The 27,854-nt window shown below is 47.4% G+C and overlaps 3 protein-coding genes across 7 annotated transcripts in view; 2 read left to right on the top strand and 1 right to left on the bottom strand.

The window, feature by feature from the left end:
- Dgka (diacylglycerol kinase alpha) overlaps window positions 1–6,908 on the top strand; it is a 29,010-nt gene extending 22,102 nt beyond the window's left edge. For both annotated transcript variants that reach the window (XM_041666088.1, XM_041666092.1), the window contains exons 18-24: window positions 3,116–3,273; window positions 3,534–3,598; window positions 4,150–4,240; window positions 5,757–5,955; window positions 6,051–6,171; window positions 6,346–6,406; window positions 6,608–6,908. In XM_041666088.1, the coding sequence (XP_041522022.1) occupies window positions 3,116–3,273; window positions 3,534–3,598; window positions 4,150–4,240; window positions 5,757–5,955; window positions 6,051–6,171; window positions 6,346–6,406; window positions 6,608–6,691 (779 nt within the window). In that variant the 3' untranslated portion in view covers window positions 6,692–6,908. The remainder of the gene's footprint in view (window positions 1–3,115; window positions 3,274–3,533; window positions 3,599–4,149; window positions 4,241–5,756; window positions 5,956–6,050; window positions 6,172–6,345; window positions 6,407–6,607) is intronic.
- A 204-nt stretch (window positions 6,909–7,112) lies between these two features.
- Window positions 7,113–19,261, bottom strand: Pmel (premelanosome protein). 3 transcript variants are annotated; one of them, XM_041676935.1, is made up of 11 exons: window positions 19,192–19,261; window positions 12,714–12,824; window positions 12,398–12,544; window positions 11,226–11,360; window positions 10,908–11,069; window positions 10,006–10,671; window positions 8,901–9,017; window positions 8,619–8,703; window positions 8,317–8,522; window positions 8,135–8,243; window positions 7,113–7,254 (listed from the first exon to the last, which is right to left on the bottom strand). In XM_041676935.1, the coding sequence occupies exons 1-11, from the start codon at window positions 19,259–19,261 to the stop codon at window positions 7,113–7,115; spliced, it is 1,950 nt and encodes a 649-aa protein (XP_041532869.1). The 3 variants fall into 3 exon arrangements, with proteins under 3 accessions (XP_041532869.1, XP_041532878.1, XP_041532887.1); XM_041676944.1 differs by having other exon boundaries at window positions 8,135–8,222; XM_041676953.1 differs by lacking the exons at window positions 12,398–12,544; window positions 12,714–12,824 and having other exon boundaries at window positions 8,135–8,222.
- Window positions 19,262–20,327: 1,066 nt separating this feature from the next.
- Window positions 20,328–27,004, top strand: Cdk2 (cyclin dependent kinase 2). 2 transcript variants are annotated; one of them, XM_041676890.1, is made up of 8 exons: window positions 20,328–20,641; window positions 21,341–21,418; window positions 21,497–21,617; window positions 22,826–22,996; window positions 23,733–23,834; window positions 24,926–25,069; window positions 25,370–25,573; window positions 25,786–27,004. In XM_041676890.1, the coding sequence occupies exons 1-8, from the start codon at window positions 20,526–20,528 to the stop codon at window positions 25,888–25,890; spliced, it is 1,041 nt and encodes a 346-aa protein (XP_041532824.1). In that variant the 5' UTR covers window positions 20,328–20,525; the 3' UTR covers window positions 25,891–27,004. The 2 variants fall into 2 exon arrangements, with proteins under 2 accessions (XP_041532824.1, XP_041532833.1); XM_041676899.1 differs by lacking the exon at window positions 24,926–25,069 and having other exon boundaries at window positions 20,330–20,641.
- Window positions 27,005–27,854: the final 850 nt, after the last annotated feature.

Genomic DNA, 27,854 nt, shown 5'->3' with positions numbered 1-27,854 from the left:
GGATCTCTAAGAGAGAGAGACGCTATGAAGGAATGGCTTCTGTGAAGGGTCCTGTAACAAAAAGAGTGAGGTTTTAGAGGCTAAATGAAGAATTGTAAGAGTTAAATGGAGCCGGGTTGTGGTGGCACACACCTTTAATCCCAGCACTCGGGAGGCAGAGACAGGTGAATTTCTGAGTTCAAAACCAGCCTGGTCTACAGAGTAAGTTCCAGGATAGCCAAGGCTATTACACAGAGAAATCCTGTCACAAAACAACAACAACAGGGCTGGAGAGATGGCTCAGAGGTTAAGAGCACTGGCTGCTCTTCCAGAGGTCCTGAGTTCAGTTCCCAGCGACCACATGGTGTCTCACAGCCATCTGTATTGAGATCTGGTACCCTCTTCTGGCCTGCAGGCATACATGCAGGCAGAGCACTGGATACATAATAAATAAATAAATCTTAAAAAAAACCACCAACAACAACAACCAAACAGTTAAATGGAGAACTATATACAAAGTACTGAATTTGGCAAGAGTCCAAGATAATCTTAAACAAACAAGAACCCCCTCTGTGTAGGCAATAGCACAAGCGTGGAGGTCAGAGGACAACTCTCAGGAGTCTTGGGGATCGGCTCAGGTTGTCAGGCTTTGTGTCAAGTGCCTCCACCTGCTGGCCCAAGAAGCTTCGCTCAGTGGAGCTGGATGAGTGGGAGAAGAGCTGTAGGAAATACTCTTTCCTAATCATCCTCGTTAAAATAAGAAACAATAGAAACAAATTAATATGACTATTTCAAATACGCATGCCCAGGAAGTTAGAAGTTCCTTATACTCCCTGAAGTTTTGGGGTCTATCCCTCCGTGTTGTTCCGGATACACACCAATACGGAAACTTCTCATAATTTTCTTTTATTCCTTCCTTGTGAGACAGATTGTTGCAACGTAGCCTTGTGAGCCTCCTGCTTCAGCCTCCCAGGAGCTAAGATTACACGGGTGTGTCAACACGCTCAGCTTCTGTTTTGCTTTAATTTACATGTGTTTAATTAGTGGCGGGCAGGATGATGTCCTGCTGTACATGTGGCTGTCAGGGGGCAGCTTGCAGGAGTCGGTTCTCGCCTTCTAACATGGGGTCTCAGGGATTGAACTCAGGTCCTCAGGCTTGGCAGCACGTGTCATTACCCACTGAGCCATCTCGCTAGTGCCATGTGTGTATATATGTGCAGGCATGTTTGCCCACACATATTTATCTTGGCATAGTGTGTGTGTAGGATGCATGGGTGTGCCTTTGTGTGTGTAAGTACAGGCATGTGTGTGCCACAGTGTGTGTGTGGAGGTCAGAGGACAACCTCCACGGTTGATCCTCACCTCCCGTCCCCTTTGAGATTCCTGGCCTCTTGTCTTTATCCTGATGGATGTCCCAGGCTAGCAAGTATAAGCTTCCAGGTGTACGGTAGCCAACCCTCATCTCCCTAAAGAAGCCCTGGGGATATCTCCATGCTACTGTGCCTAGCTTTTCTAGGTTCTGTGTATTCAAACTCTGGTCGCCATCCTGTGGGCAAGCATTTTACCCTCTTGAGCCGCTTTACCCCAGCACACCTGACATTTTAACAAACACACAAGGTCATACTATGTCTAGATTGTTCTAGGACTTTCTTCATTAATTATGTGTCTTGACAGTCTTTCCATATTATTGTATTTCACGGTTTCTAATACCTATATCACATTTTTGTGGCATAGAATTTTTTTAATATTTATTTATTTATTATGTATGCAACATTCCTTCCATGCCTGCCTGCATGCCAGAAGAGGGCACTAGACCTCATTATAGATGGTTGGGAATTGAACTCAGGACCTTTGGAAGAGCAGGCAATGCTCTTAACCTCTGAGCCATCTCTCCAGCCCCCGGCATAGAATTTTTTTTGAGAGAGAAAGGATTTTGCTTTATAGACCAGGCTGGTCTTGAATTCACAGAGATCTGCCTTCCTCTTCCTCCCAAGTGCTAGAATTAAAGGTGTGTGCCACCTGGCAGTGGCATAGGTTTTTATACTGAGGGATACTTAATTTTTTCAATTCATTCCAAGAATACTTTCATATACATCTATTCATGTATGTGTGTGGACATTTTGTGTCAAAAAAAGTTTTAAAGGGCTAGAGAGATGACTTGGTAGTTAAGGATGCTGGCTGTTCTTACAGTGGACCCAAGTTCAATTTCCAGCACACACATGGCAACTTATGTAACCATATGTAACTCCGGTTCCAGATGATCCATTGCCCTCTTCTGGCCTCTGTAGGCATTAGGCATGCATGTGGTATACAGACATATATGCAGGCAAATAGCGTATACACATAAAATAAACATCAACAATAATAAAAAGAAATAGCTAACTAAATTTAATGGCACACGTTTAGCTTTTGGCGTTTGTTAGATTGGGGCCAGGAAGGATTAGCTAACTGTATTTACTATGACCGGTTCTGAGGTGAGGTGTCATTGTGCAGCTCAGGCTGACCTTGAACTCCCACGAAGCCTAGGATGGTCCTTTTTTTTTTTTTTTAAAGCTATTTCCAACTTTTCACTCTTAAGAGTCTCCTTTTTTTTTTAAATATTTATTTATTTATTTATTATGTATACAATATTTTGTCTGTATGCCCAAAGGCCAGAAGAGGGTACAAGACCTCATTACAGATGGTTGTGAGCCACCATGTGGTTGCTGGGAATTGAACTCAGGACCTTTGGAAGAGCAGACAATGCTCTTAACCTCTGAGCCATCTCTCCAGCCCCTAGGATGGTCTTTTGACCAGCCTCCCACGTGCTGGGGTTGCAGACTTGAACCACCACCACTTGCTGTCACTCGTCTCTTTCAGCATTTTCCTGGTCTATCTTGCACTATTCAAGACGTATGTGGAATAATGTCCATATGGACACACATTGGGAATGTTCATTTTTCATAGCAGGCAGAGACAGCCAGAAGCTGACTTGCTCACTGGTTCCTGGGGCTTGGGCATCTTGCCCTTTCACTGGCAAAGGCCTGGGGGCTCCTACATAGCCGAGGCAGAGGATCCCTGGGAATCCGTGCAGATGGGCTCAGAGTGGGCTCTCAGAGGCCAGGGATCCATGCAAGCCTGTCTTTTCTACCCCTAGGTTATGAAGGTGAGAATTTGGGAAAGATCCTCAAGGACATAGAGACGAGTAAGGTGGTATATCTCGACCGGTGGCTCCTGGAAGTAACACTCCAAGCAAACGAGAAGAGTGACCCCGTCCCCTCTCAGATCATCAATAACTACTTCTCCATTGGTGTGGTCAGTGCAGTAGGGTGGGGGAGAAGTGTGGGCAAAGCAGGCAGAAGCTGGAGGAGACCAGAAAGGAAGCGACACGGGGGGGGGGGGGGGGGGGGAGGGGTGGTGGTGGAAGGGAGTTAGGTACATAGGGATGTGTGCTGCAGAAAGAATGTGGGATGGGCCGTACTCCAAAGGGAGAGCAAAGGGAAAGAAAACGTAGCAAAGAAAGAGTTCTGAGCAGGGAGGAGTCTAGTCTCTAAAATATGCTTGTAATCCTCCAGGATGCTTCAATCGCCCACCAGTTCCATGTCATGCGAGAGAAATATCCTGAGAAGTTCAACAGCAGGTGAGGAAAGAAAGAGGGGAGAAGGGTGGCTCAGTGGGTGTCTCCCCCTAAGCCTGAAGACCGACCTGAGTTTTATCCTTGGAACCCACATGGTAGAAAGAGGGGATCTGACTCTTGCAGGTTATCACCTGGTCTCCATATGCATGAATGAGCACACACACAAAATGAATAAGATATTTTAAAAAAAGAAACAGGGAATGGACATTCAGTGTGGAGACTGGATTTGTGCCAGGCATGGTGAGCACACCTTTAATCCCAGCACTTGGGAGGCAGAGATAGGAGGGTCTCTGAGTTCAAGGCCAGCCTGGTCTCAAATGAGGCCTACACAGAGAAATCCTGTCTCTAAGGAAAAAAATAAATAAAAAGACTGGACTTGTGAGTAATTTGACGCCGAATGGTTAGGTGTAGGCAGAAGCACCTGCTAGCAGCCCCTCACCAAAGCTGCCACTGTTGCCCTGGAGTCGGAAGTTTGGCCCCCTTTGTTGTCGCTGTCAGCACTGTGTGTGTAACTTGTCTCTTCCCTTTTGGGCCTTCTGTTCGGGTTGATGAAGAATGAAAAACAAGTTGTGGTACTTGGAATTTGCCACATCTGAAACTATCTTCTCAACATGCAAAAAGCTGGAAGAGTCTTTAACAGTTGAGGTGCGTATGATAAAACCAAGTGAGCCGCGTCTTTTTAACTTTTTTTTTTTTTTTTTTTTGAGATAGGGTCTCACGCTGTATCCCAGACTGGCCTGGAACTTGCAGCAATTCTCCTACATCAAATCCCTAAATTCTGCGATTGCAAGTTTTTCGTTTTCTTTTCTTTTTTTTTTAAAGATTTATTTATTTATTAAACATACAATGTACTGCTGGCAAGGAAGGCACAAGGTCTCATTACAGATGGTTGTGAGCCACCATGTGGTTGCTGGGAATTGAACTCGGGACTTCTGGAAGAGCAGCCAGTGCTCTTACCCTCTGAGCCATCTCTCCAGCCCCCAAGTTTTTCATTTTCTTGTATTCAGGTTTGTCCTACACAGAAGTCCCTGGGAATGTCACACACGTGTGGACCTATTACTCCAATTTACTAAGTCCTTAAGATATACTAGTCTCGGGGCCGGTAAGATGGTTCAGCAGGTAAAGGGTTTGCTGCCAAGCCGAATAACCAGAGTTCAATCCCCATAACTCACATGGCATAAGGAGAGAACTAACTCCTATAAACTCTCCTCTTTACTATATGAATGCTCATATAATGCCCCCATCCCCTCATATACAGACAAATAATAAATACATTTTTTTATTTTTTTTAATACAAGGTCTCTATTATGTAGATCTGACTGTCCTGGAGCTCTGTGTTGACCAGGATGGCCTCAAACTCATAGATCTATCTGCCTCTACCTCCCAAGTACTGGGATTAAAGGTGTGGGCCCATGCTTGGCTACTAAATACATTTCTTAGGCAACACAAGGCTTTAATCCCAGTACTCAGGAGGCAGAGGCAGGTAGATCTCTGATTCTCAGGCCAGTCTGGCTTACAGAGTGAGTTCCAGAACAGCCAGTGCTATACAGAGAGAAAAAAAAAAACCTACTATCTCAAAAAGCAATTACATATATATTAGGTCTTCTTCCTCCCTTCCTCCCTCCCTCCTTCCCTCCCTCCCTTCTCTCCCTCCCTCCCTTCCTTTCCTCCCTTCTCTCCTTCCCTCCCTCCCTCCCTCCCTTCCTTTCCTCCCTTCTCTCCTTCCCTCCCTCCCTCCCTCCCTCCCTCCCTCTTTCCCTCCCTTCCTCTCTCCCTCCCTCCCTTCCTTCCTTCCCTCCCTTCTCTCCCTCCCTCCCTCCTTCCCTCCCTTCCTCCCTCCCTCCCTCCTTCCCTCCCTTCCTTCTCTTCCTCCCTCCCTCCTTCCCTCCCTTCCTTCTCTCCTTCCCTCCCCCCTTTCCTTCTCTCCCTCCCTCCTTTCCTCCCTCCCCCCTTCCCTTCTCTTTGTCCCTCCTTCCCTCCCCCCTTTCCTTCTCTCCCTCCCTTCCCTTCCTCCCTCCCTCCCTCCCTTCCTCCCTTCCCTTCCTCCCTCCCTTCTCTAGCACACCTCTCAATCCCAGCAGGAGCAGCCACATTCCATGACAGTGCTATCAGGTGAGACTCCACACCCTCTCCAGCTATGGTTCTGTCCCTCTCCCCTCAGATCTGTGGGAAGCCGCTGGATCTCAGTGACCTTTCCCTAGAAGGCATTGCAGTACTGAATATCCCAAGCACACACGGTGGCTCCAACCTCTGGGGTGATATCAGGAGACCTCAGGGGGATACTTCTACTATCAACCAGGCATTAGGCAGTACGGCCAAAATAATTACAGACCCCGATATCCTGAAAACCTCGGTGCCAGGTGAGACAAGTCTCCTTGGAGCTAACGTCGTCAGATCTGAGGAGGTGGTGTGACTTGTTTATGAGAACCTGATCCTGTCAACTTTTAACCCCCAGACATGAGTGACAAGCGGCTAGAAGTAGTAGGAATAGAGGGTGCAATTGAGATGGGCCAGATCTATACCAAGCTCAAGAATGCTGGACATCGGCTGGCCAAGTGCTCCGAGATTACATTCCGGTAAGGAGGACTTGGGCCAGGGCTCCTGTGGAAAGGGAGTTGGTGGCTCACGGGAAGGGTAGGAATCTCTTTCTTAGGTCTTTCTCCAGGACAGACTGTCTCAAAGCCAACCTGGGAGTGTTAATGTTTTGGTTGGTAAGAAAACCTCAACCAGTCTTTCCTCACCTCCCACAGGACCACAAAAACCCTCCCCATGCAAATTGATGGGGAACCGTGGATGCAAGCGCCCTGTACAGTGAGTATTCTATGCCTGCAGAAGCTGGGCCTAAGTCTCCATTCTACAGCTGCTGCTTCCTGGCGCCCTAGGTTCCCCTGTGCACCATTATCCCCAAACTCTGGATTCTCAGGACCCCAACAACTTACCCCAGAACCCTAATGTATGTCTCAGTCCTAGGGCACCAGGACAGGCTTTCAAATATGTTTCCTTCCCTTTCAGATCAAGATCACCTATAAGAACCAGATGCCTATGCTTATGGGCCCAGCCCCCAACTCCAACAATTTCTTTGGCTTTTGGAGCTGAGGATACCCTCTGCCTTGAGCCCATCTTGTTGTTTCTGGAGATTTCCCTCTATGCTCTGTACATTGCTGCCACACCCTCCTGTCAGCCCAGAAGGATGTTTCTTCATTTCCACAGTATTTATTACCCTGTACCACCTCACTGTTCCCACATGCTCACTCACACAGAACCAAAAACGCGTAACACTGAAAGTGCCTCATCTAATAAAGTACTTTTTCCACCACTGGGATATGTGTTAAATGAGTAATACATCTCTTTATATCTTCACCCCTTTAGAGACAGATTTAAGAGCAGACAAAACAAACAAAAACCCTAGTGCAAGGTTCTGAGAATTTATTTCAGGTATTGGTAGTCTCCTGAAGACTGCAGGAGTGCATCAGGCATCGCTGTCAACCCCAGGAAACTCACAACATGGTGAGGGCGCTCAGACCTGCTGCCCACTGAGGAGCGGACTGTTTTCACCAAGGCGGGAGGTGCGGAAGACTGGGGGCAGGCGCAGCCAGTGGGTGCTACCATGTGGCATTTGGGAAACAGGACGAACCGAGCCCCGCTTCCTAAATCTGTGCCTAGTATGGAGAGAAGAAAGGAGAGTGGTCAGCAGTGGCAGCCGGTCTGTCCAGGTTTACCTGGCCACGACCGCAGCTCTCTCCCCTCTTCCTTACCCTACCTAGCGTTCATCTTCACTTGTCTCTATAACCACTGCCATCCACTCCCCCTTACCCCTATGTTTCTCCACCTTGAGGTCCTTGGCACTGCTAGCTAACTGGGGAATCTGCCATCTGCCCCACCCCACTTCTGAGATAGCGTCTACTATGTAGCTCTGGCTGTTCTGGAGCTCACTCTACACCAGGCTCACAGAGCTCCATCTCCCTCTGCCTCCCAAATGCTGAAACCAAGGCATGTGCCACCACATCCTGCTGACTGTACCTTTCTCACAGGCGAATAACTTGCTTCACCCTACTGCCCTGGTTTTTTGTTTTGTTTTGTTTTGTTTTTTTACACTTTTAAATTTACTTATGGGGAGTGGGGCAGCATGTGTCATGGTTCACATGTGAAGGCCAGAGGGAAATTTTGGGGAATTTGTTCTCTCCTAGCCTGTGGGCACTGGGGATTGATTTCAAGTGGTCAGCCTTTGGCAGCGAGGGCTTCCTCACTGAGCCCAATCACTGACCTCTGACCCACTCCTAATATGTACAACAGCTCCACGTCATTGGTTGTTTCTGCCCCCAGGAGGCTTGCCCACGTAGCTTCTAATACCAATAATCCTCAGAAGCTTCAAACCCTCCCCAAAGGTACCACAAGACGATAGCCCAGGCCTGTCTGACGTCCCCACGGGGGCTCGCCTGGACACCATGGTTCCTCGAAGGGAGTGATGGTTCCTTCACCCCTGAAGGAAGAGTGGTTGGTGGTAATAACGGATGGGGATCAGGATGGCAGGGCTCTTACCGGTATATCAGAGATGCAAGGACCACAGCCATCAACACCAGTAAGACACCTACAAGCAACGGAGCTTGCCCAAGGCCACCTTCTTGACCTGTAAGCAGAATCCCAGGTACTGTTTCAGCATCTTTTCCCTCCCAGCAACCCTCTGTCCATTCCCTTCCTCCTAGTTCTTGTCAAGTACCTACCAGGAACAACAATTTGGGTGCTGGCCACTGCCAGGCTATTGGCATCAGTCAAAGACACGTTAAGGCAGTAAGTCCCTGAGCCTCCTTTCAGTACTTGGTGTAGGACCAGCTGGCAGTCTGGGCTTGGTGGCACAGGTTGGCACAGCCTCTGGGCAGGGAGCTGGCACCCTGGCGATGAGATGTCCACGCAGGCTTCTTTGGGGAGCCTGCAAGAGTATGAGTTTGCATCAAGAGATACGCGAAGGGGCAGGACAACAGAAAGGATGACAGTCACTCCAGAGAGTGACCAGCAGGACACTCACCCGCCTTGGCAGGACACAGTCAGCTCAAATGCATCACCTCTACTGGATGGCACAGCCTGCAGGATCTCAGCATTTTCGATACCCTCTGTGAGGTTGCAACGTTTTAAGTTAGTGTTCCTCTACCAAGACAGTACACAAGAAAGTCCAAGGGATGCTCTTCCAATACTATCTCTGCCATTAGAGTATTCTCAATTATTTTCTCCCAAGATATGCTACTACTTGCCAGCCCTGGCAGCTAGCTTATACCTCCCTTCCTTGGTCCCCAACAAAGGCAAGACTCACGGACAATGTCCAGGGTGAGAGAAAAAGAACCATATCGGTAGAGAACACAATCCAAGGGAACTTGTCTCTTCACAAGCATTAAGGTGTCTGTGCCATCCAGGAGAGGGGTGACAGGCCCTGGCAGGAAAAGATTTGAGGGGGCAAAGTCAAGAGATGTAACGCTCTTGGAGACAGACCAAGCAGGCATTGCCCCAAGTACAGCCAAGGCTACAGGCTCCTGGAGCTTTGAATTAGTGAAGAGGTGGTAGGTCTCACTTTATATATAAGAAAGCTGTGTGAGAATGGGGAAAAAATGCTGCTTTTACCCCCACACAGTCAAGGAAAGAGAAAACACACACACATACACAAATCCAGGGCTGAAAAGATGTTTTCATGGTTTAAAGCACTTGTTACTCTTGTAGACACACACAACCCAGGGCTGGGGAGATGCCCTAGTGGTTTAAAGTACTGGTTACTCTTATAGAGAAACTGGGTTTGATTCCCAGCACCTACATAGTGGCTTACAACCACCTGTAACTCCATATCCAGGGAAGGGGATCCGATGCCCTCTTCTGATCTCCATGAGCACCAGGCACACAAGTGGTATATATCAATGTAGGCAAAACATCACACACATTAATTTTTTTTTATAAAGAAAGTCTCCAAATATTGGTCATGTCCCACACTGGTCAGGTCCTGGACTAGACGGCTGGCCTGTGTTGATCCATTCAGCGTCACATCTCACTCCTTTGTTTTGCTTTGGGGTAGGAATCCCAGAGAGGGAAATGGAGAACCAGGCTATCGGAACCTGGCGCATCTCTGCATTTACTCTTCAGCAGAACGCGAGTTTTGTAAATGACCACAGGCTGTTCAGCTCCCCTGGCTTCCTAGCTGTTATCCTTGGAAGAAGAACCAGCTCATTCCTTTCCTTGTGGCTAGGGGAAAACTCATTTCCTGAACTCCACGTCTCTTGCATGTGGTTGAGACACTCTGGCTTTTGAGCTAGTGAGAATTCCAAGGCAGCCGCAGTGCTACAGAAAGGACCCATTAGCATCTAGATCTTGGGGCAAGACCAGAGTAGGGAATTGACAACCCACCTCCAAGAACCTCATTTATGCGTTCTTACCTGTAGAACTTTCTGTAGGCAGAAATGGGCTGGCACCTGGACCCTCAGGTTCAGGAGTGGGTAAGTCTTCAGTGGTAGTTTCTACCAGCACCGTGGTCGTTACTTGTGCAACCGTGGCTGCAGAGGGCCTTGTGGCTGTGGTACCGATACCCCCTGTAGTTGACATCCCTGCCAGTGTGGTATCTAGGACCTCTGAGGTCAGTGGCTGCTCAGAGGTAGTAGCTGTACCCTCTGTGGTTGGCATTTGTACAACTGTGGTTCCAGAGGGTTCTGTAGTGGGCATCTGGCCAGCTGTCGTACCAACTTCTGAAGTGGTCCCTTGCCTAGATGTGGTTCCGGGTAACTCTGCAGTTGGCATGTTGCCATCTGTGGTACCTGGGACGGGGGAGGAACCACAGGAAACAAGGGGAATGGCAGCCTGCACTACAACCTGGGCAGTGACTGAGCCGGACTCCAGGTAAGTGTGAGTGACCTCAACTGCCCGAGAGATCAGGGTCCCAGTGTTGTCTCCAAAGTCCCAGGTGTAGGAGAGGTCAGCCTCAACCAAATAGCCGCTGGGATCGTGGAGCTGGACGGCAAAGACGAGAGGCTGATTTCTCAGGAAGCGCTTGTTTCCTCCATCCAAGGCCTGCAGCTGGGACACACTCACGGAGAAGGGGACCTGGTCTGGGGTCAGAGCCAGAGAAGTCAGGAACCAGGCCTGGGTCACATCTCCTTCACAGCCACGTTCTCCACACACAGCTAGCCAGGCCTTTATCGTCTCTAAACCCCACACTTCTCTGCCCAAGTCTTTCTACCCCTCCCCTTTGTAGGTTTCTGACCACTTCCTCTTTCTAGACCAAACCAGCCTCCCCACATCACGCCCCCTGCCAGCCTGGCTGTGTTCCTTTCTGATATCTTACCAGTAATAGTGAAGGTGGAACTGGCGTGAGCAAGGGGCACGTAGCTCTGGGCCCCCCGTCGGTGGTACACAGTCACTTCCATGGTGTGTGTGCCCAGCCTCGCGTGGCCTGTTGCAATGCTCAGCCTGGACACTGGGCCCCCCAGAACTTGCCAGTATCGTCCTGAGAGTTTTCGAGACAAAAGCAGAGGAGAGGAGGCAACAGGTTAAAGAAAACTGGGAAACAGTTTGAAAAAGGCTGGAGAGACAGGAGGTTGAGGATTTCCTCCTGGGCTCCCTGGGTTGGACTACATTGTGAGGGGCTACTAGGAGACCTTACCCCAGGTCTTCCAAACATAGACAAAGCTTCTTCTTGGATGCTGAGGACCAGACGGGCAGGGTCCGCCATCAGGGAAGATGCAGGCATCATCAGCTTCTTGTGGATACACCGGCTGTCCTCCCCACACCTGGCTCCCTGGAAAGTAGACAGTCAATCTCAAGCCCTGGCATTCTTTCACGGCGCTAAAATACTTCCTTGAGGGTGGGGCGGGAGGAGTACTCCTTAGCCGGAACTACACTCTGCCGTACTAGAACCCATATGGGACGGCAGTTAGAGAGTGGGGGATGTACGGAAACTACAACTTGAGATACAGATGCATATAGGACATAAGTAAAAGATTGGCTTTCCACAGAATAGAATGTTTACGATGACCCTCGTGAGATTAAGAGCAGCAGCAGCAGCAGCTCACATTAAATATTTACTGTAGGTCCGGGCAACTCTACGGAGTACTTTATATAGACGAGACTGTTTTCATCTTTGTAGTAATCTGTCGAGGTACCACACCCACTTCATAGGCAGAAGAACAAACACAAAGACACTTGCCCATCCACGGTCATATCTAGTTATGGATTTTTATCTCAGCCCATGCAACTTGAGGAATCTGCTGTTCTCCAACTTGGAAACTACAATTTTATCTGCATTTTCTAATTTTACCGCAATAAGTATATATTACCTTTTATATATTTACAGGATGTATTGACTGTAATGAGTATAAACATAATTTTTTAGAGTCTGTGAGGGATAAAGGCCAAGGGAATAGCACTTGACAAGAGTGTTTGAGGCCCTAGGTTTGAACCCAGCACTGTTAAAAAAATAGAAGAGGAGCTGGGTGGTGATGGCACACACCTTTAATCCCAGCACTTGGGAGGCAGAGGCAAGGGGATCTCTGAATCTGAGGCCACTGCGGTCTACAGAAGAAGTTCCAGGACAGCCAGGACTACACAGAGAAACCCTGCCTTGCAAAACCAAAAAGAAGAGGAGGAGGAGAAGGAAGGGGGTTTCCTCTGGGTTTGCTGGAGATACCTGGGAATCTGAGCCCCGGGAATAAGGTTCAGGAGGTACCAAGAGAGGAACTTACCATTGAGGACGGTGTTGTTGGCCCAGATAACCTGCCCATCTGGGAATCTGAGCCCCGGGAATAAGGTTCAGGAGGTACCGAGAGAGGAACTTACCATTGAGGACAGTGTTGTTGGCCCAGATAACCTGTCCATCTGGCAGGACCTTTTGACTCTCAGGGAACTGCAGGGCAATGGAAAAGGAGGCGTTTGCACCAACCAGCGTAGGCCCATCATTTCTGACCTCCAGAGACACCTGGCCCCCTGGGAAGGAAAGCTGAATTAGCTGGGACTCTGGCTTCTCCTCTCCAAGTCTCTCTGCCAACCTGCTTAAATTTAGCCCAGTCTTCATTCTCCTCCTATCCCATTCCCACAAGGCCTTTCCAAGGAAATCTAAATCCTACCTCTCCATCCAAGGAAATCTAAATCCTACCTCTCCAGCAATCGGGCCGCTGCACCTCCGTCCACTCAGGGTACAGCTGCCTGTTCCAGGCGTTAGTTCCAAGTTGCCGTGGAACACCAATCCAGTCCTGGTTCCTGGATCCTGAAAGTGAAGTGTCGTAAAGATGCTAGGATCCTTAGTCTCTTCTCAGAAGACAGCGCGTGCCCCGTGTGATCTCACTGCTACATTCGAAGCGCAATGGGTTAATTTTGGTGGGATGGAGGGCGACACTGAGACAGGGCCTAACACCTGTAAGCAGTCTACCATTGAGATGTATTCTCAGCTCTCTTCTTTTCCCTAAATGCTTTGATTAAAAATTTTTAGCTAGGCATAGTGGTGCACACCTTTAATCCCAGCACTCAGGAGACTGAGGCAGGTGGATCTCTGTGAGTTTGGGGCTGGCCCAGTCTACAGAGCAAGTTCTAGTACAGCTAAGGATACAAAGAGACCCTGTCTTAAAAAAAACACAGAAACAAATTTTTTTGTGTGTATTTGGTTTTTTTTGAGATAGGGTTTTTCTGTGTAGCTCTGGCTGTCCTGGAACTCGCTCTGTAAGACGGGGTTGAACTCGAACTCATAGAGATAGATCCTCCTGTCTCTTCTTCCTGAGTGCTGGGATCAAAGGTGTGCATCATCATATCCAAAAGGTTTTTTTCTATTAAAAAAAACCCAAGTTTTATTTATTTATTCATTTCTTTATTTAAATGATTTATTTCTATGTGTGTGCTCACGTACATACAATCACACACACACACACACACACACTAAGCCTTGGGATATGTGTGGCGGTTACATAAATTTAATTAAAATTTGAAAAGCTTACAGTACTATAGATTGAGCCCAGGGTTATAAGCACACTAGGGAAGCACTTAGTTTTTGTTGTTTCTTTTTAAAAATAAGTTATCGTGTAACCCAGGTTGACCTCAAACTCACTGTGAAGCCAGGATGGCACTTCCAAGTGCTAGGATTACAAGCCTATACCACCATGCCCGGATTCTGTGGTGCTGGGACTGAACCTAGGGCCTAGGACATGTTTAAGAGCACTCTACTGACTAAACTACAGACCCTAGGACAGTACTTTCCAGTTCCTAACTATGTTTTTCTTTTTTTTTTTTTTTTGGTTTTTCGAGACAGGGTTTCTCTGTGGTTTTGGAGCCTGTCCTGGAACTAGCTCTTGTAGACCAGGCTGGTCTCGAACTCACAGAGATCCGCCTGCCTCTGCCTCCCGAGTGCAGGGATTAAAGGCGTGCGCCACCACCGCCCGACCTAACTATGTTTTTCTAGACTGTAGAACTCTAGGCTGGCCCACAGCTCAGGGAATTCTGTCTCAGTCTCCCAAGTGCTGGGAATACAGGTAAACCACCATGAACCTCTTTATTTCTTTAAATTTATTTGTGTGTGTTCGTGAGTGCCACAGTATCTGTAACAGGTAAGACACCACGTGTAGACAGAGACTGCTCTTTCGTTTCCCAGATGCCCAGACCCGAATAGTAACACAGAAACTATATTAATTACAACACTGTTTGGCCAATAGTTTAAGCATATTTCTAGCTAACTCTTACATCTTAAATTAACCCATTTCTTTTTTTTTTGTTTTTTTTTTTTTTTTTTTTTTTTGTTTTTCGAGACAGGGTTTCTCTGTGGTTTTGGAGCCTGTCCTGGAACTAGCTCTTGTAGACCAGGCTGGTCTCGAACTCACAGAGATCCGCCTGCCTCTGCCTCCCGAGTGCTGGGATTAAAGGCGTGCGCCACCACCACCCGGCTAAATTAACCCATTTCTATTCATCTGTGCATTGCCACTAGGCTATGGCCCACTGGTGCCAGCATGTAACTCCTAGGCAGCTGCTTGGTGTCTCCCCAACTCTGCCTATTTTCTCTCTGTATCCCTGTTTGGATTTCCTGCCTGACTTTTCCTTACTAAGCCATTGCCCAAAACAGCTTCTTCAATAACAATAACCAATGGTAATAAAACATATTGATAGTATACAGAGGGGAATCCCACGTCAACCGCGAACCTCTTTATGTATTTAAAACATATATGTGTGTGTTTGGAGTGCCGCAGAGTACATGCAAGGGACAAAGCACTGTCCATGGATTCAGTTCTCTCCTTCCTCCATGTGGGTCTCGAGGATCGAACTCAGGTCAGGCTTAGCAGCAAGCACCTCTATCTGATGAGTTATCTCACGGGCCCAGCTTACACCTGTCCTAGCACTAGCTCTTGTAGCCCAGGCTGGCCTCGAACTCTCAGAGATCCACCTGCCTCTGCCTCCCGAGTGCTGGGATTAAAGACGTGCACCACCACTGCCTGGCTGTTTTTTAAAAAATGTATTACACTGTTGGGGGGGGGCAGTGTATGTGTCCCGGGGGTCGAACTCAGGTCATCAGGCTTAGCAGCAAGCACCTTTCCCTGCAGAGCCATTTCTCCAGCCCTATGTATCTACTTTTAAAAAAAATTTATCTAATTATTATTTACTCAGTGTACTCTCTGTATGTTTGCCTGCAGGTCAGAAGAGGGCACCAGGTCTCATTACAGATGGTTGTGACTCACCACGTGGTTGCTGGGAATTGAACTCAAGACCTCAGGAATAACAGCCGGTGTTCTTAACCTCTGACTCTCCAGCCCCAACTATCTACTTCTGAGAAAGAGGGTTTCACTATACAGCTCAGGCTGTCTTCAAACTTGTAATCCTCCTATGTCAGTGTCCCAAGTACTCAGATTTCAAGTTGTAGCACCACGCCTGACTTTCAAAGTACATTTCCCTCCCTCTCTCCCTCCTTCCCTTCCTCCCTCCCTCCCTCCCTTTCTTCCTTCTCTCCCTCTCCCTCTTTCCCTCCCTCCCTCCCTCCCTCCCTCCCTCCTTCTCTTCTTTCCTTCCTTTCTTTCTCTAATCAGACTCCCTGGAGTTGGAATTACAGGCAGTTTTGAGCTACCAGATGTAGTTGTTAGAAACTGAACTTGGGTTCTCTGGAAGAACAGTGAGAGTTCTTTACCAACCCTTCAAAGGACATTTTAATTTACTGCACTCATTCTATATTATGCATTATTCTACGCACACAGGACTTTGGAAGTGAATAAGATAAGGCTCTGAAGAGATTTAAAATGAAACACAAGAAATGAACACACACACAAATTGTCACCATACCACCGCTTAACACGTGTCATAAAGGACCATAACATGGTGCAACCAAATGGGAGATGGCCAGCCTAATTCCACTCTAGCGGAGTGGGGGGACTTCAGTGAGGAGAGCTAATGGAGGCGGGCAGTCACGTGGCAAGTTAGGGTTGCTAGCCAGTGACTGATACACACTGAGAAAAGGCAGAGAAGATGAGTTTAGGGCAGCGGCTCTCAACCTTCCTGATGCTGAGATGCTTTAACACAGTTTCTTGGGTTGTGCTGACTCCCGGTTAAAAGATTATTTTTGTCACTACTTCATAACTATAATTTTGCTACTGCTATGAGTCATAATGTAAATATCTGTCTTCCAATGGTCTTAGGTGACCTCTGTGAAAGGGTCATTTGACCCCCCCCCCAAAGGTGTTGAGATCCACAGACTGAGAACTGTTGAGTTAGGGGCTTCAGTTCCAGGCTGAGGAGAATGACCGTTCTTTGAAGGTAGTTGGTCTTTAGTTAGTAGTGATGGGTTTGTTTTTTGTTTTTCTAGACAACCTGGAATTTGTCATTCTCCTGCCTCTGCCTTTTTTTTTTTTTTTTTTTGGTTTTTCGAGACAGGGTTTCTCTGTGGCTTTGGAGCCTGTCCTGGAACTTGCTCTGTAGACCAGGCTCCTCTCGAACTCACAGAGATCCGCCTGCCTCTGCCTCCCGAGTGCTGGGATTAAAGGCGTGTGCCACCATTGCCTGGCTCTGCCTCTGCCTCTTGAGTGCGACCACAGATACCACACCTGGTGCTTTTTTGTTCAGAATTTTTTGTTTCTTCTTCCTTCCTTCTTTTCTTTCTTTCTTTCTTGTCTTTTTTAGATAGGATTTCTCTGTGTAGCACTGGCTGTCCTGGAACTTGCTTTGTAGACCTGGCTGGCCTCGAACTCACAGAGATCCACCTGCCTCTGCCTTGTGCCACCACCCAGCTTCAGATTTTTTTAAAAAGAATATTTGTTTTTGCCAGGCAGTGGTGGCATGTGCCTTTAATCCGAACACTTAGGAGGTAGAAGGAGGCAGATCTCTGTGAATTCAAGGCCAGCGTGATCTACAAGGCTAGTTTCAAGACAGTCAAGGCCACACAGAGAAACCCTGTCTCAAAAAACCAAATTATATATATAATGTGTGTGTGTGTGTATAATTGTTTTCTTGTGTGAGTGACTTGCCTGCATGTACGTCTGTCCACCAAATGCATGCCTGGTGACCCTTGAAGTCAGAGAGGGCATCTGTTTCCCTGGGTCTAGAGTTACAAACAGTTATGAGCTGCCATGTGGATGCTGGGGATTGAACCCGAGTTAGAACATCCACTGAGCTAACTCTCTAGCCCTTCAGAGAATTTTTTAACATGGTGGTATTTGTATTTTAGAAAGGCCACTGTGGCATTAGGATGTGGTGGTTCACAAACGTAATTTCAGTCAGGACTCAGGAGTCTTTGGCCAAAGGCTTGCCATGAGGTTGAGATCAGCTAATAGATAGTAAGTTCCAAACTAGCTGGTCTACACAACCTTGTCTCAAAAGAAAAAGAAGGAAGAAAAGAAGAAGAGGAAGAGGAATGAGTAGACCCAGGCACAGGTTGGAGGGGACAAAGTAGACATAATTATTATAATTGAATTGGGTATAGCATCTCACGTTTGTAATCTCAACACTCAGAAGACAGAGGCAGGAAGATCACTGCAAAGTAGGAGGCTAGCCTGGTCTACATAGCAAGTACCAGGCCAGTTAGGGTTACACTGGGAGACCAGAGCTAAAACATACATATCTGACAAGAGGAGAAAGAAATATAATGGGCTGGGAGACCAGAGCTAAAACATACATATCTGACAAGAGGAGAAAGAAATATAATGGGCTTCCACATCCCTTCATCCAAACTCAATGACTAGCAACATTTTGATAAATTTGCTTTATGCTCATTAATTGTTCTTGTCTAAAATATGTGTTCAGAAGAAAATCTCAGGCAAGTGAGATGGCTTATTTGGCAATGTTACTTTCTGCCTAGCCCGACAACCTGAGTTTGATCTCCAGACTTACGTGGTAGAAAAAAATAATAACTAAAGTCAGTCTTCAAAATGTAAGCACAGTATCGTAAGAGGCTCAGATGTGTGGGTATGAACAGAACATTTCAAAAAATACATTAAGAAACTTAGAAAAAGAAAAAAAAGCCTGGTAGCACACGCCTCTCTGTGATTCCGTCCCCCAGAAAGTAGAAGCAAAAAGATCTACTACATAGTAAGTCTAAGGCCAGTCTGGGATACAAGAGACTCCCCATCTTAGAAAAGAATGAAAAGATGAAAAGAACAACAAACAAATTAATAAAAAGCCTGGGAATTGCAGGACATATGAAGACGCCAGAGTGAGGAAATTTCTAGAAGCTGGTGAGGCCAAGGATCCAGAGAGAGAAAGGCGCTGTGATATGATGGGAATCCTGTAACAGAGCAGAAACTGTCCTTATCCTGATTCTTTTTTTTTTTTTTTCTGAAGCTGAGGACGCAACCCAGGGCTTTGTGCTTGCTAGGCAAGCGCTCTACCACTGAGCTAAATCCCCAACCCCCCTTATCCTGATTCTAATGCCCATGGCGAAGCCAGAGATTCTGCTGGAGGTTGGTCTGTGGTCATCTCAGAGAGTGTTCGAGCACTGAAGCAAGAGCAATCATAAGATGCGCCATTCTTTTCTGACTGCCCACCCTCCCTCCTCAGCAGCACGTGACATTCCAGACCCTCTCACCACCCTTCACTCCCTCCCCTTGCTCCTATCACGAGGCCTCAATCCCCCAGAGTCCTTTCATGTGATGCTCAGCTGAGACCCTTCTGCTCATCCCTCCCAGAACATAAGGCCTGGCCTGTATTCAGCCATACCCAGCCCAAAGCGCAGAAGGTGGTATCAGCTCGGTCTTATTGAATACCATATTCTTTCTGTCCACTTTAAATCTCCTATCACAAGCTCTTAAGGTATTACCCACAGGATCGCCCACGCAGTTTTACTCCTTGGAGGCTCTGTTTCAGCTGAGTGTCCTCCAAGGCCTCAGAATCACTGCGGTGCCTTCTGCCCCTTGCGTCAGATAGGAATACTTTCGTGCCCAATCCTAAACTTCATAAATAAAACTGATTACGTTCGGAATCCTAGTACTTAGGAGGTAGAAGCCTGAGGGTCAGGAGTTCAAGGCCATCCTTGAAAACAAATGAAAGCAAACAAAACTACATCCTCACTAAATCGAATAGGACAAGCCTGAAATATTTTGATGTCTCGTGAGAAGGGGAACCCGGAGCAGGTGTCCAACTGCTAATGGCACTTGCTCTTGCTCACACTTCACACTCACCTTCTATGGCCCCCACAGCCAGCACAGCACTCAGCACCAACAGAGGGAGGCAGCACCTTGGCACATCCATCCTGTTCTTCCCTTCAGCAGCCAAAGGTGCCAGGGTGGTGGGGAGGAGCCCTTTATAGGAAGGGATGCTCATTTGCATAGCCCTTCCTCCTGATTTCAGCCCCCGGAGGTCCAGGGCAGGTTTTCTGCAGTTTTACTGGGGTCACATTTGTCAAGACACACTATCACTCTGGAAACAGTTCATTGGTGGGCAGCCACACTCCACAGACATCAGTCACAATTCAGCAAGAGAGAGTGAAGCCATGAATTGAGTCAAATCCCTTAAGACAGAAACTGCTTTATCCAAAATCAGTCCAAAGGGGCTGGGAGTGTAGATTTCAACAAAACCAACCAACGAAGCACGAATCACTAAAATAGTGAGCCGGGATTAAGCTACAACGACTTTGTTACCTAGCCTAAAAATCCTTTACAATAAGAGCCCTGACTTTCTGAACTGCATGATGCAGGAGGCCAAGCCAGAGGGATCTCTGAGAGTTCGAAGTCAACCTGAATTTTTTTTTTTTTAAATGCATTCCTGCTGGTCAGGGTTGCATTAAGAGGTACTGTTCAAAAAAGGGATGGGAGAGCAGGAAAGACTGCTCAGCAGTTAAAAGCATATGCTGCTCTTGCAGATCAGAGTTTGCCCCAACTCCCAAGCCTGACACTTCATAACAGCCTCCATCTTCAGCTCCGGACGATCTGCTGCTTCTGTGAAAGCCTACACACAGACACGCACACATACACATAATTGAAAAAAATATAATATAAACATATTAACATAATATATAAATTATTTATATATATTTTTTAAAAGATTCCCAAGTTTCTGCTTTTCAAAGGAGGTTCTCTTGACCAGGTGGAATGTGAAAATTGTGAAATCCGAAGACCACACCAGTTCCGGCCGGCGGAACCCGAACCAGGAACTGGAGAAAGTTGCGCGGCCCGCCCTCAGCTCGCCCGCCCACGGCGGGGAACGCTCGGCGGGAGCGAGGGGTCCCGCCCACTCTCATGACGTTGGCCAATCCGAAGGCTGGAAGGCGGAGCCAGGGAAACGCGGGAAGGAGGGGCGGGGCCTCGGTTGGCCGTCTGGAGCGGTGGGGGAGGCGGCAACATTGTTTCAAGTTGGACAAATTGTCAAGGGCTGAGCTTTCCTTGCGTTCCATCCCGAGCTGGGGTTGCAGTGCTCACCTTGGCCCCCCAGGTCCTCCGCCCCGAGTGTCGGGCCCGCTTTCTTCAGGGTTCCCGGGCCCCGCTCCCGGGGGCCTGAGCCGCCTCGCTAGCGCTCCATGGAGAACTTCCAAAAGGTGGAGAAGATCGGAGAGGGCACGTACGGAGTGGTGTACAAAGCCAAGAACAAGTTGACGGGAGAAGTGGTGGCCCTTAAGAAAATCCGGCTCGACACGTGAGTGGCCTCCGGAGCCGGAACTCCTTTCCCGCGACCTCTCGACTGTCCGCCCCCCCCAACCCCCTACCCCAACAGGCGGAGAGCCGTCGTGACCGGAAGGTAGCGGGGAGGCACTCAAGTGAGGGGTGGGTCAGCGGACGGTAGGCGCTCTCTCGGAGGAGACTGTCGGGGGCTGGAATCCAGAGAAAACTTTCTTCTCGGGTGCGCTTCACCCGGTGTGCTCCCAAATCTGTAAGCGGAGAGACTTGGGAAGAGAAAGTGGGGGGCTGGGGGCCGAGGCAACGTCCAGGAGTGTTCATAGAGTTGGGGGTAGATGGGAACGAGAGACTAGTTCCTTTCTGAATGGAGAGCTCGCCTCACTGCTCCAGCCCCATACGTAGAACCCTGCCCCTCTTTCAAAAGAATGGCAGTTGAGACTCGCTGGCCTCTAGGGAGGCTGGGAGCTACTCTCACCCCCCTCCTCCATAACCTTTCCCCTGCTTCACATTCACCTGGAGGCTCTCCTTACCTTCCACTGGAAAAAGAGGAAACTATGACTTTAAATATGTCTAAAAGCCACACCCTGACTACCCAGGAATTAACTCCTGATAGTACCTTTCCTTTCTGACTTCCTAAGGGGTTTGGGGGAATGGTGTCTCCCCGAGAGAGCAATGTTTGTAACCAAATTCTCATCTCTGTTTTCCCAACCTCTCCAAGTGAGACTGAAGGTGTACCCAGTACTGCCATCCGAGAGATCTCTCTACTCAAGGAACTTAACCACCCTAATATTGTCAAGTAAGTGTAGTCTGGGAGATGAACACCAAGATGGGTTCTGTTTGTTTACTCTCTCAACTCCTGGACCTTCTCTTACAGGCTGCTGGATGTCATCCACACAGAGAATAAGCTTTACCTGGTTTTTGAGTTTCTGCACCAGGACCTCAAGAAGTTTATGGATGCCTCTGCTCTTACTGGCATCCCTCTCCCCCTCATCAAGGTAAGCCTCTCCCACCCCAGCTCACATATTCTAGGGGAAGCTAAAGGCAGGTGATTCCGACTGGTGATGATTTGTGTTGCTTTTCCTGTTCGTTTTAGTCATCAACCGTAGGACGGACAGAAGAGTCAAAATTGAGCTCCTTGGAGCCAACCTAGGTAGCTCAGGCAGATCTGATAGCACTCAGATAAATGGGATTGAGGGTGGTTGGTGGGTTCCCCCAAAAATATTTCCCAGCAGGACGGAGATGGCACACATCTTTTTTAATCCCAGCACCCTAGAGGCAGAGGCAGATGGATCTCTGTGAGTTCCAGGACAGTCAGGGATACACAGTAAAAGCCTGTCTCAAAAAAAAAAAAAAAAAATCTACCTGTGATGTGGGAGAAATAACCAGAGCTGATTGGCTGCTGGAACTAACTGATGTATCAGCAGGTACATATTCAGCACATAGTTATTTAACACCTTCAATGTGCTAGGCACAGAGTTGAAAGGGATACAAAAAGTGAGTAATCTGGTTTTTATCCTTGACAGACTGAAAATCTAATGAAAGAAATAGCTAATTTTTTTTTTTGTTTTTTTGTTTTGTTTTTTTGTTTTTTCGAGACAGGGTTTCTCTGTGGCTTTGGTTCCTGTCCTGGAACTAGCTCTGTAGACCAGGCTGGTCTCGAACTCACAGAGATCCGCCTGCCTCTGCCTCCCGATTGCTGGGATTAAAGGCGTGCGCCACCATCGCCCGGCTAAGAAATAGCTATTAATAGTGTGGTTATGTTGTAGTTATATGTGTTGGCTCCTGCTTATAATTCTGGCACTCAGGAGGCTGGGGCAGGAGGATGTCTGTAAGTACAAGGACAGCTTAGGCTACACAGTTCCAGGCAAGGAAGACACTTAAAAAACAAACAGAGTCGACAAGATAACTCAGCAGGTAAAGGCTCCTGCCTCCAAGTCTGACGACCTGAACTCCATTCCCAGGTCCCACACGGTGCAAGAAAACCAACTCTTGCAAGTTGTTCTTTGACTTCCTCGTATGCACGATGGCGTGTTCCCCCCATAAATAAATCAGTAAAAATGTAATCTAGAGAATTAAATAAACTCCCCCAAATACGTAGTGGCGTTATCATCAAAGTTAAGGCTTTGTTGCATCTTGAGGGCAAAGAGCAAGTTGTATCTGTTCACCGTGGTGACTGAACAAACCTCCCTCTCTCCTTTGTCAGAGCTATCTGTTCCAGCTGCTCCAGGGCTTAGCATTCTGCCATTCTCACCGGGTCCTGCACCGAGACCTCAAGCCCCAGAACCTGCTTATCAATGCAGAGGGGTCCATCAAGTTGGCCGACTTTGGACTAGCAAGAGCCTTTGGAGTCCCTGTTCGTACTTACACTCATGAGGTGAGTCCTTCCATGGTTTTCTTCTTAAGGATCTTGGGAGATGCTTATAACAGCATTCACAGATTAGCAAAACCCAGGACAGGAGTTCCTGGGTAATGGAATCTCTAACAACGCAAAGAGTTTCACTTATATATTTAAAGTGTATGAGTTTTGCTTGCATGTGTGTCTGTACTGCATGCCTGCCCGGTGCTCACAGAGACCAGAAGAAAGTGTCTGGTTCCCGGGAACTGTTATAGATTGTTGTGAGCTGCCATATGGGTGCTGGAATTGAACCTGGGTCCTCTGCACAAAGAAGTACTCTTAACTGCTGAACCAGCTTTCTAGCCCTTAACCAAAGGGTCTTAGGATATGTGCTAAATTCATACTATGAGGTTACCTGGACTTAGATACTAAGCCAGGAAAGCAGGTTGGCATACCATTTAAATGTCTCAGAGAGATCCGCCTGCCTTTGCCTCCTGAGTACTGGGATTAGAGGCATGTGCCACCACCGCCTGGTTATATACACATTACTAAAGTTTAAAAAAAATTCCTTTTTATTTTTTTATTTTATTTTTTTTTTTTTTTTGGTTTTTCAAGACAGGGTTTCTCTGTGGCTTTGGAGCCAGTCCTGCAACTAGCTTTTTTTTTTTTTTTTTTTGGTTTTTCGAGAAAAAATTCCTTTTAAAAAAGAGCGGCTGGAAGGTAGCAGGGTTTTGTGGAGCGAGGTCTGTGACCATATTGTTCCCTTGCTCCCCAGGTGGTGACCCTGTGGTACCGAGCACCTGAAATCCTTCTAGGCTGCAAGTACTACTCCACAGCCGTGGACATCTGGAGCCTGGGCTGCATCTTCGCTGAGATGGTATGGAGGCTTGCCAGGTTCTATCCAGCCCACCCTTGCCCACCACCAGGAGCAAAACTCTTTTCTTGGCCTAACTATGGCCCTTTATCACAGTGTTCTTTCAAGTGCCAGCACCAGAGAGGGAGCTGCCATGATACCAACCACAGTTTTAGAATATCCCTAAATAGATTTAGCTATCTAGTATATCTCTTATCCCCAAAAGGAGCTCAGTCCATTCTGTACCCAGCAGCTGTTTCATTTTATTTTTTTGTTTTGAGATTGTCTCACTGTGTAGTCACGACGGGCTTTACATTTTGATCTGCTTCAGCTCCGCTTCCCGCCATTACCAGCTAGCCCCTGGGACTGAGCTGACAGGCATGAGCCACCATGCTGGCCCCACTCCTTCAGCTGTTTCAGCTTTAATCCTCAAATATTTGGAAGAATGGATTCCATTTAGTGCAACAGGTGGCCCACAGGCCACATGCTTCCAATGATAGTTACGAATGTGGCCTCAGCACGCAATCATACACTTATTTAAAGCAGAGTGTGGTTTTGTTTCCGCGGTGATGGGGTATTTTTGTTGTTTTGTTTTGTGTTTTGATTTGTTTATTTATTTATTTATTTTTGCATCCCGACCAAAGTTTCTCCTCCCTCCCCTCCTCCCAGTTCCACCCCTTGTTTGTTTGTTTGTTTTTTAAAAAAAAACTTGGTTTTATGGTATTTGAGCTTGAGCTTTGTCGCAATGTCAAAAGTTTGGACAAGTCTGGTTTTTGTCATTTAATTTATACACCTGTCCTTGGAAACAAGGAACGTAGTAAAGCTGAGTGCATCTATCATTTTTGTGGACTTGGTCATGCCCTGCCCCCTCGACCTCTGGCTTTCCAGATTGAAGGCCCTTGAAGGCTAGCTTCCTATGGGAGCTCCCATCCCATTTAATGCAACAGTGGATCAGCAGATTATTTTTTTGGTCTTTTACCTGGGTTGAAACTGGGGCCTTGGAGACCATTAGCCTAGATATAGATAATACATATAGAATAGAATGTGAATTTATCCACCAGTACCTTACAATTGCCCATATTCCTCTCTCAATTCATCAAAAAATATTTGTTAAGCACCTAGTGTGTACCCAGCACCATGCTAAGTGCTGTGGGGAGCACAGAAGAAATGGAAGACACAGTCTCTGCCCGCTGTGCTCCTATCTAGAAGTGGCTGCATCACAAGGAGGGGGGATGACCGCAGTGTCTACCCCATACCCCGTGAGTGGCTTGGGATCCCTTTGCTACATATCAGTGGCACCCCAGACATTCACCCCCTCCCAACCCCACCCAGCCTTGGGGATCTACAAAGCCATGGTTGGGGGAAGGAAGGAGGGGGCGAGGAGACCGATGAAGGGACTTCATTGTCTCAAGCTCTGTGTGACCGACCCCATACAAAGCCCCGGGGAGGGGAGTCATGGGGCCCTGATGACCTTCCAGTGCCTGTGGGAACCTCTGTACAAGGAGCAGTGTTGACTGACGTCAAGTGGGTCTTGGCCTTTCCTCTTTCCCCATTTTCAGGTGACCCGACGGGCCCTGTTTCCTGGAGATTCTGAGATTGATCAACTCTTCCGGATCTTTCGGACTCTGGGGACCCCAGATGAGGTGGTTTGGCCAGGAGTTACTTCTATGCCTGATTATAAGCCGAGTTTCCCCAAGTGGGCTCGGCAAGATTTTAGCAAAGTTGTGCCTCCCCTAGATGAAGATGGACGGAGTTTGTTATCGGTAAGAGACCAGAGTTGCCTGTATAACCCCCGTCCCATTCCCCGGAGAAGAGAAGCTGAGCTCCTGAACTCCGTTAGAATTCCCCCAGTCCTTGATTCCTCTCCTCAGTAGGCTGGCTCAGACGTGGGAGGAGGGAAATGAGAGCTGGGTAAAGGATGCCGGTTTCCAGGCCTCTGAGTCCCCCTGAAGTCAGACTGTCTTTCTCCCTCCAGCAAATGCTGCACTATGACCCCAACAAGAGGATTTCCGCCAAAGCAGCCCTGGCTCACCCCTTCTTCCAAGATGTGACTAAGCCAGTACCCCACCTGCGACTGTGATGTCCTTCCCAAAGCCCTCTTCACCCTTGGTCTGATTTGACTCTGGGCCTTTTGGACACAGGTCAGCCTTCTTCTCTTCTCTGGCTGTCTTAGCACTCACACTTTCTCTTGACCAGCCAGTTCTGGGGATTCAGAAGTGCAGGGAAAGATGATGAGGTGGAAGGAAAAAGTTTTGGTATTAGATGCACTTAACCCAGCTTCCACTACCTTCTCCTTCTTCATTCCTGAGGAGGATTGGTATTCAAAACAAAACAAAACTGACCATTCCCTGCCCTCCCCCAATGTCAAGTTTTGTCATCCCAATCTTAGACTATCTCATAATTATTATGTCCCATATTTAGGAAAACAGCCCAGACCTCCTGTTTTGTAAAGGCCAACTGATAAGCAGAAATCTAAGTTTGGGACATTTCAAAACCAAGCAAAAGGGGTCTGTTGTGATGAATTAGATTTAAAAAATAGATCCAAACAGTTTATACCTTAGCTTTAGTGTTTGGCCTCACCTGACAAGGAGGCCCAGCTGGAGAAGCAGAAATGTTTCCCTTGAGTGCTTCGCCTACCTTCTGCAGGGATCGGTGTGTCACAGGGCAAGGTGAAAGACGCTGGGATCTTTCCTGTTAGCAATTTTCTTGTTTTCTGGTGCTGACGACTGAGCCCAAGATCTTTTCCTCACTAAGCAAATGCACCACCAATGAGCCAGATTTCTAGCCCTCCTTTTGGAATTTGAGTTCTTCAGTTGTCAGAGGTCCCTGTTGCCATCGTGTTCCGAGAGTCACCCCTCACTCCATAGTGGAAGAGAGGCTTTAGATGTCATTTTGAATTGCTAGTACTTCTTAAAGGCTGTGACCTGGTCAGGTCATTGGGAAATTTTCTATAAAAAGAGTTAACAATTATATTTATATTTCAAGTTATAGTAGTTTGAATATTTTAGTGTTTTGTTTTTTCTTTTTGTCAGTGTGGATGGATTTGTTACCATGTGCACTTTGGAATTTTGTAATTCAATTGTTCAAAGAAAATATTTCTTTTATGATCTCCCTCCGCCTACCCCTTGTCCTCCAGTGTTCTGTTAATATTATTTGTAATTTAGTTTGTAATTCATTAAAAGAGAATATTCTCAGTTGTATAGTGAATCTCTTTCATATTTTGTCATTTGTTTATTTCCTGGAAGAATGGTGTGGGGACAACCTGGATATGAGTGGTGATTTCAGGGCCCTCTTCCTGATGGCTGTGTACGTAGAACATTCTCCCATGCCTTTGCAGTGGGATAGTTGTAAGGGTGAGCAAACTGGGTGTTGTCCCCATTTGACGGGTAAGGACACCGAAGCTTCCTTCCTACTCTTTCCTACCAACCAGCCAGCCTGTGCTTTTCCCTGCTCACGCATGCATGTGAATAGTTGCTAACTCTGGGCAGCACCCTGACTGAGTGGCCTTCAGGAGGACTCACCTCAACACCCCGTTTCTCTGTAAGCTTTTACTATTTGTGTAGGGTTTGTTGGTTTTGAAATTACGTGGGCATGTGTAGGTATGTAGACGGGAGTGTCAAGTGCTTGCAGAGGCCAGGAGAGGACACTGGATCTCCTAGAGCTAGCGACAGGCAGTTGTGAGCCTTGTGGAGTGAGTACTGGGAGCAGCCCTTGGTTTTCTGCAAGAGTGGCATTTGCGGAGCCATCCCTGTAGCCTAGCCTGTCTGAGGCCCGAGTTTCAATCCTCTGTACCACAAAATATCCTCAGCCAAGTTGTCCAGCTATTTTATTCACGTTTACATACAATTCAGAAATATCAATTCTATGAAAATTTAGGTTTTAAGTGTCTTCAGACTACCACTTTTTTTAATCGTAGTTTTACACACCATAAAAAAAAAAAAAAAAAAAGGCAGTCCACCCAAAAACTCCTGTTCTTTAATGCTTCACTAGAACGAATTGAGGAGAGAAGCTTCCCTGGTTTCAGGCCTGGGGGAGGTAGGCTGG

This window comes from Microtus oregoni, unplaced genomic scaffold, assembly GCF_018167655.1.
Source record: "Microtus oregoni isolate MIOR12 unplaced genomic scaffold, Mior012 000001F_ref0000356, whole genome shotgun sequence".
In the NCBI taxonomy this organism is placed as follows: Eukaryota; Metazoa; Chordata; class Mammalia; order Rodentia; family Cricetidae; genus Microtus; species Microtus oregoni.
This window is presented reverse-complemented; position numbering and strand designations above follow the sequence as displayed.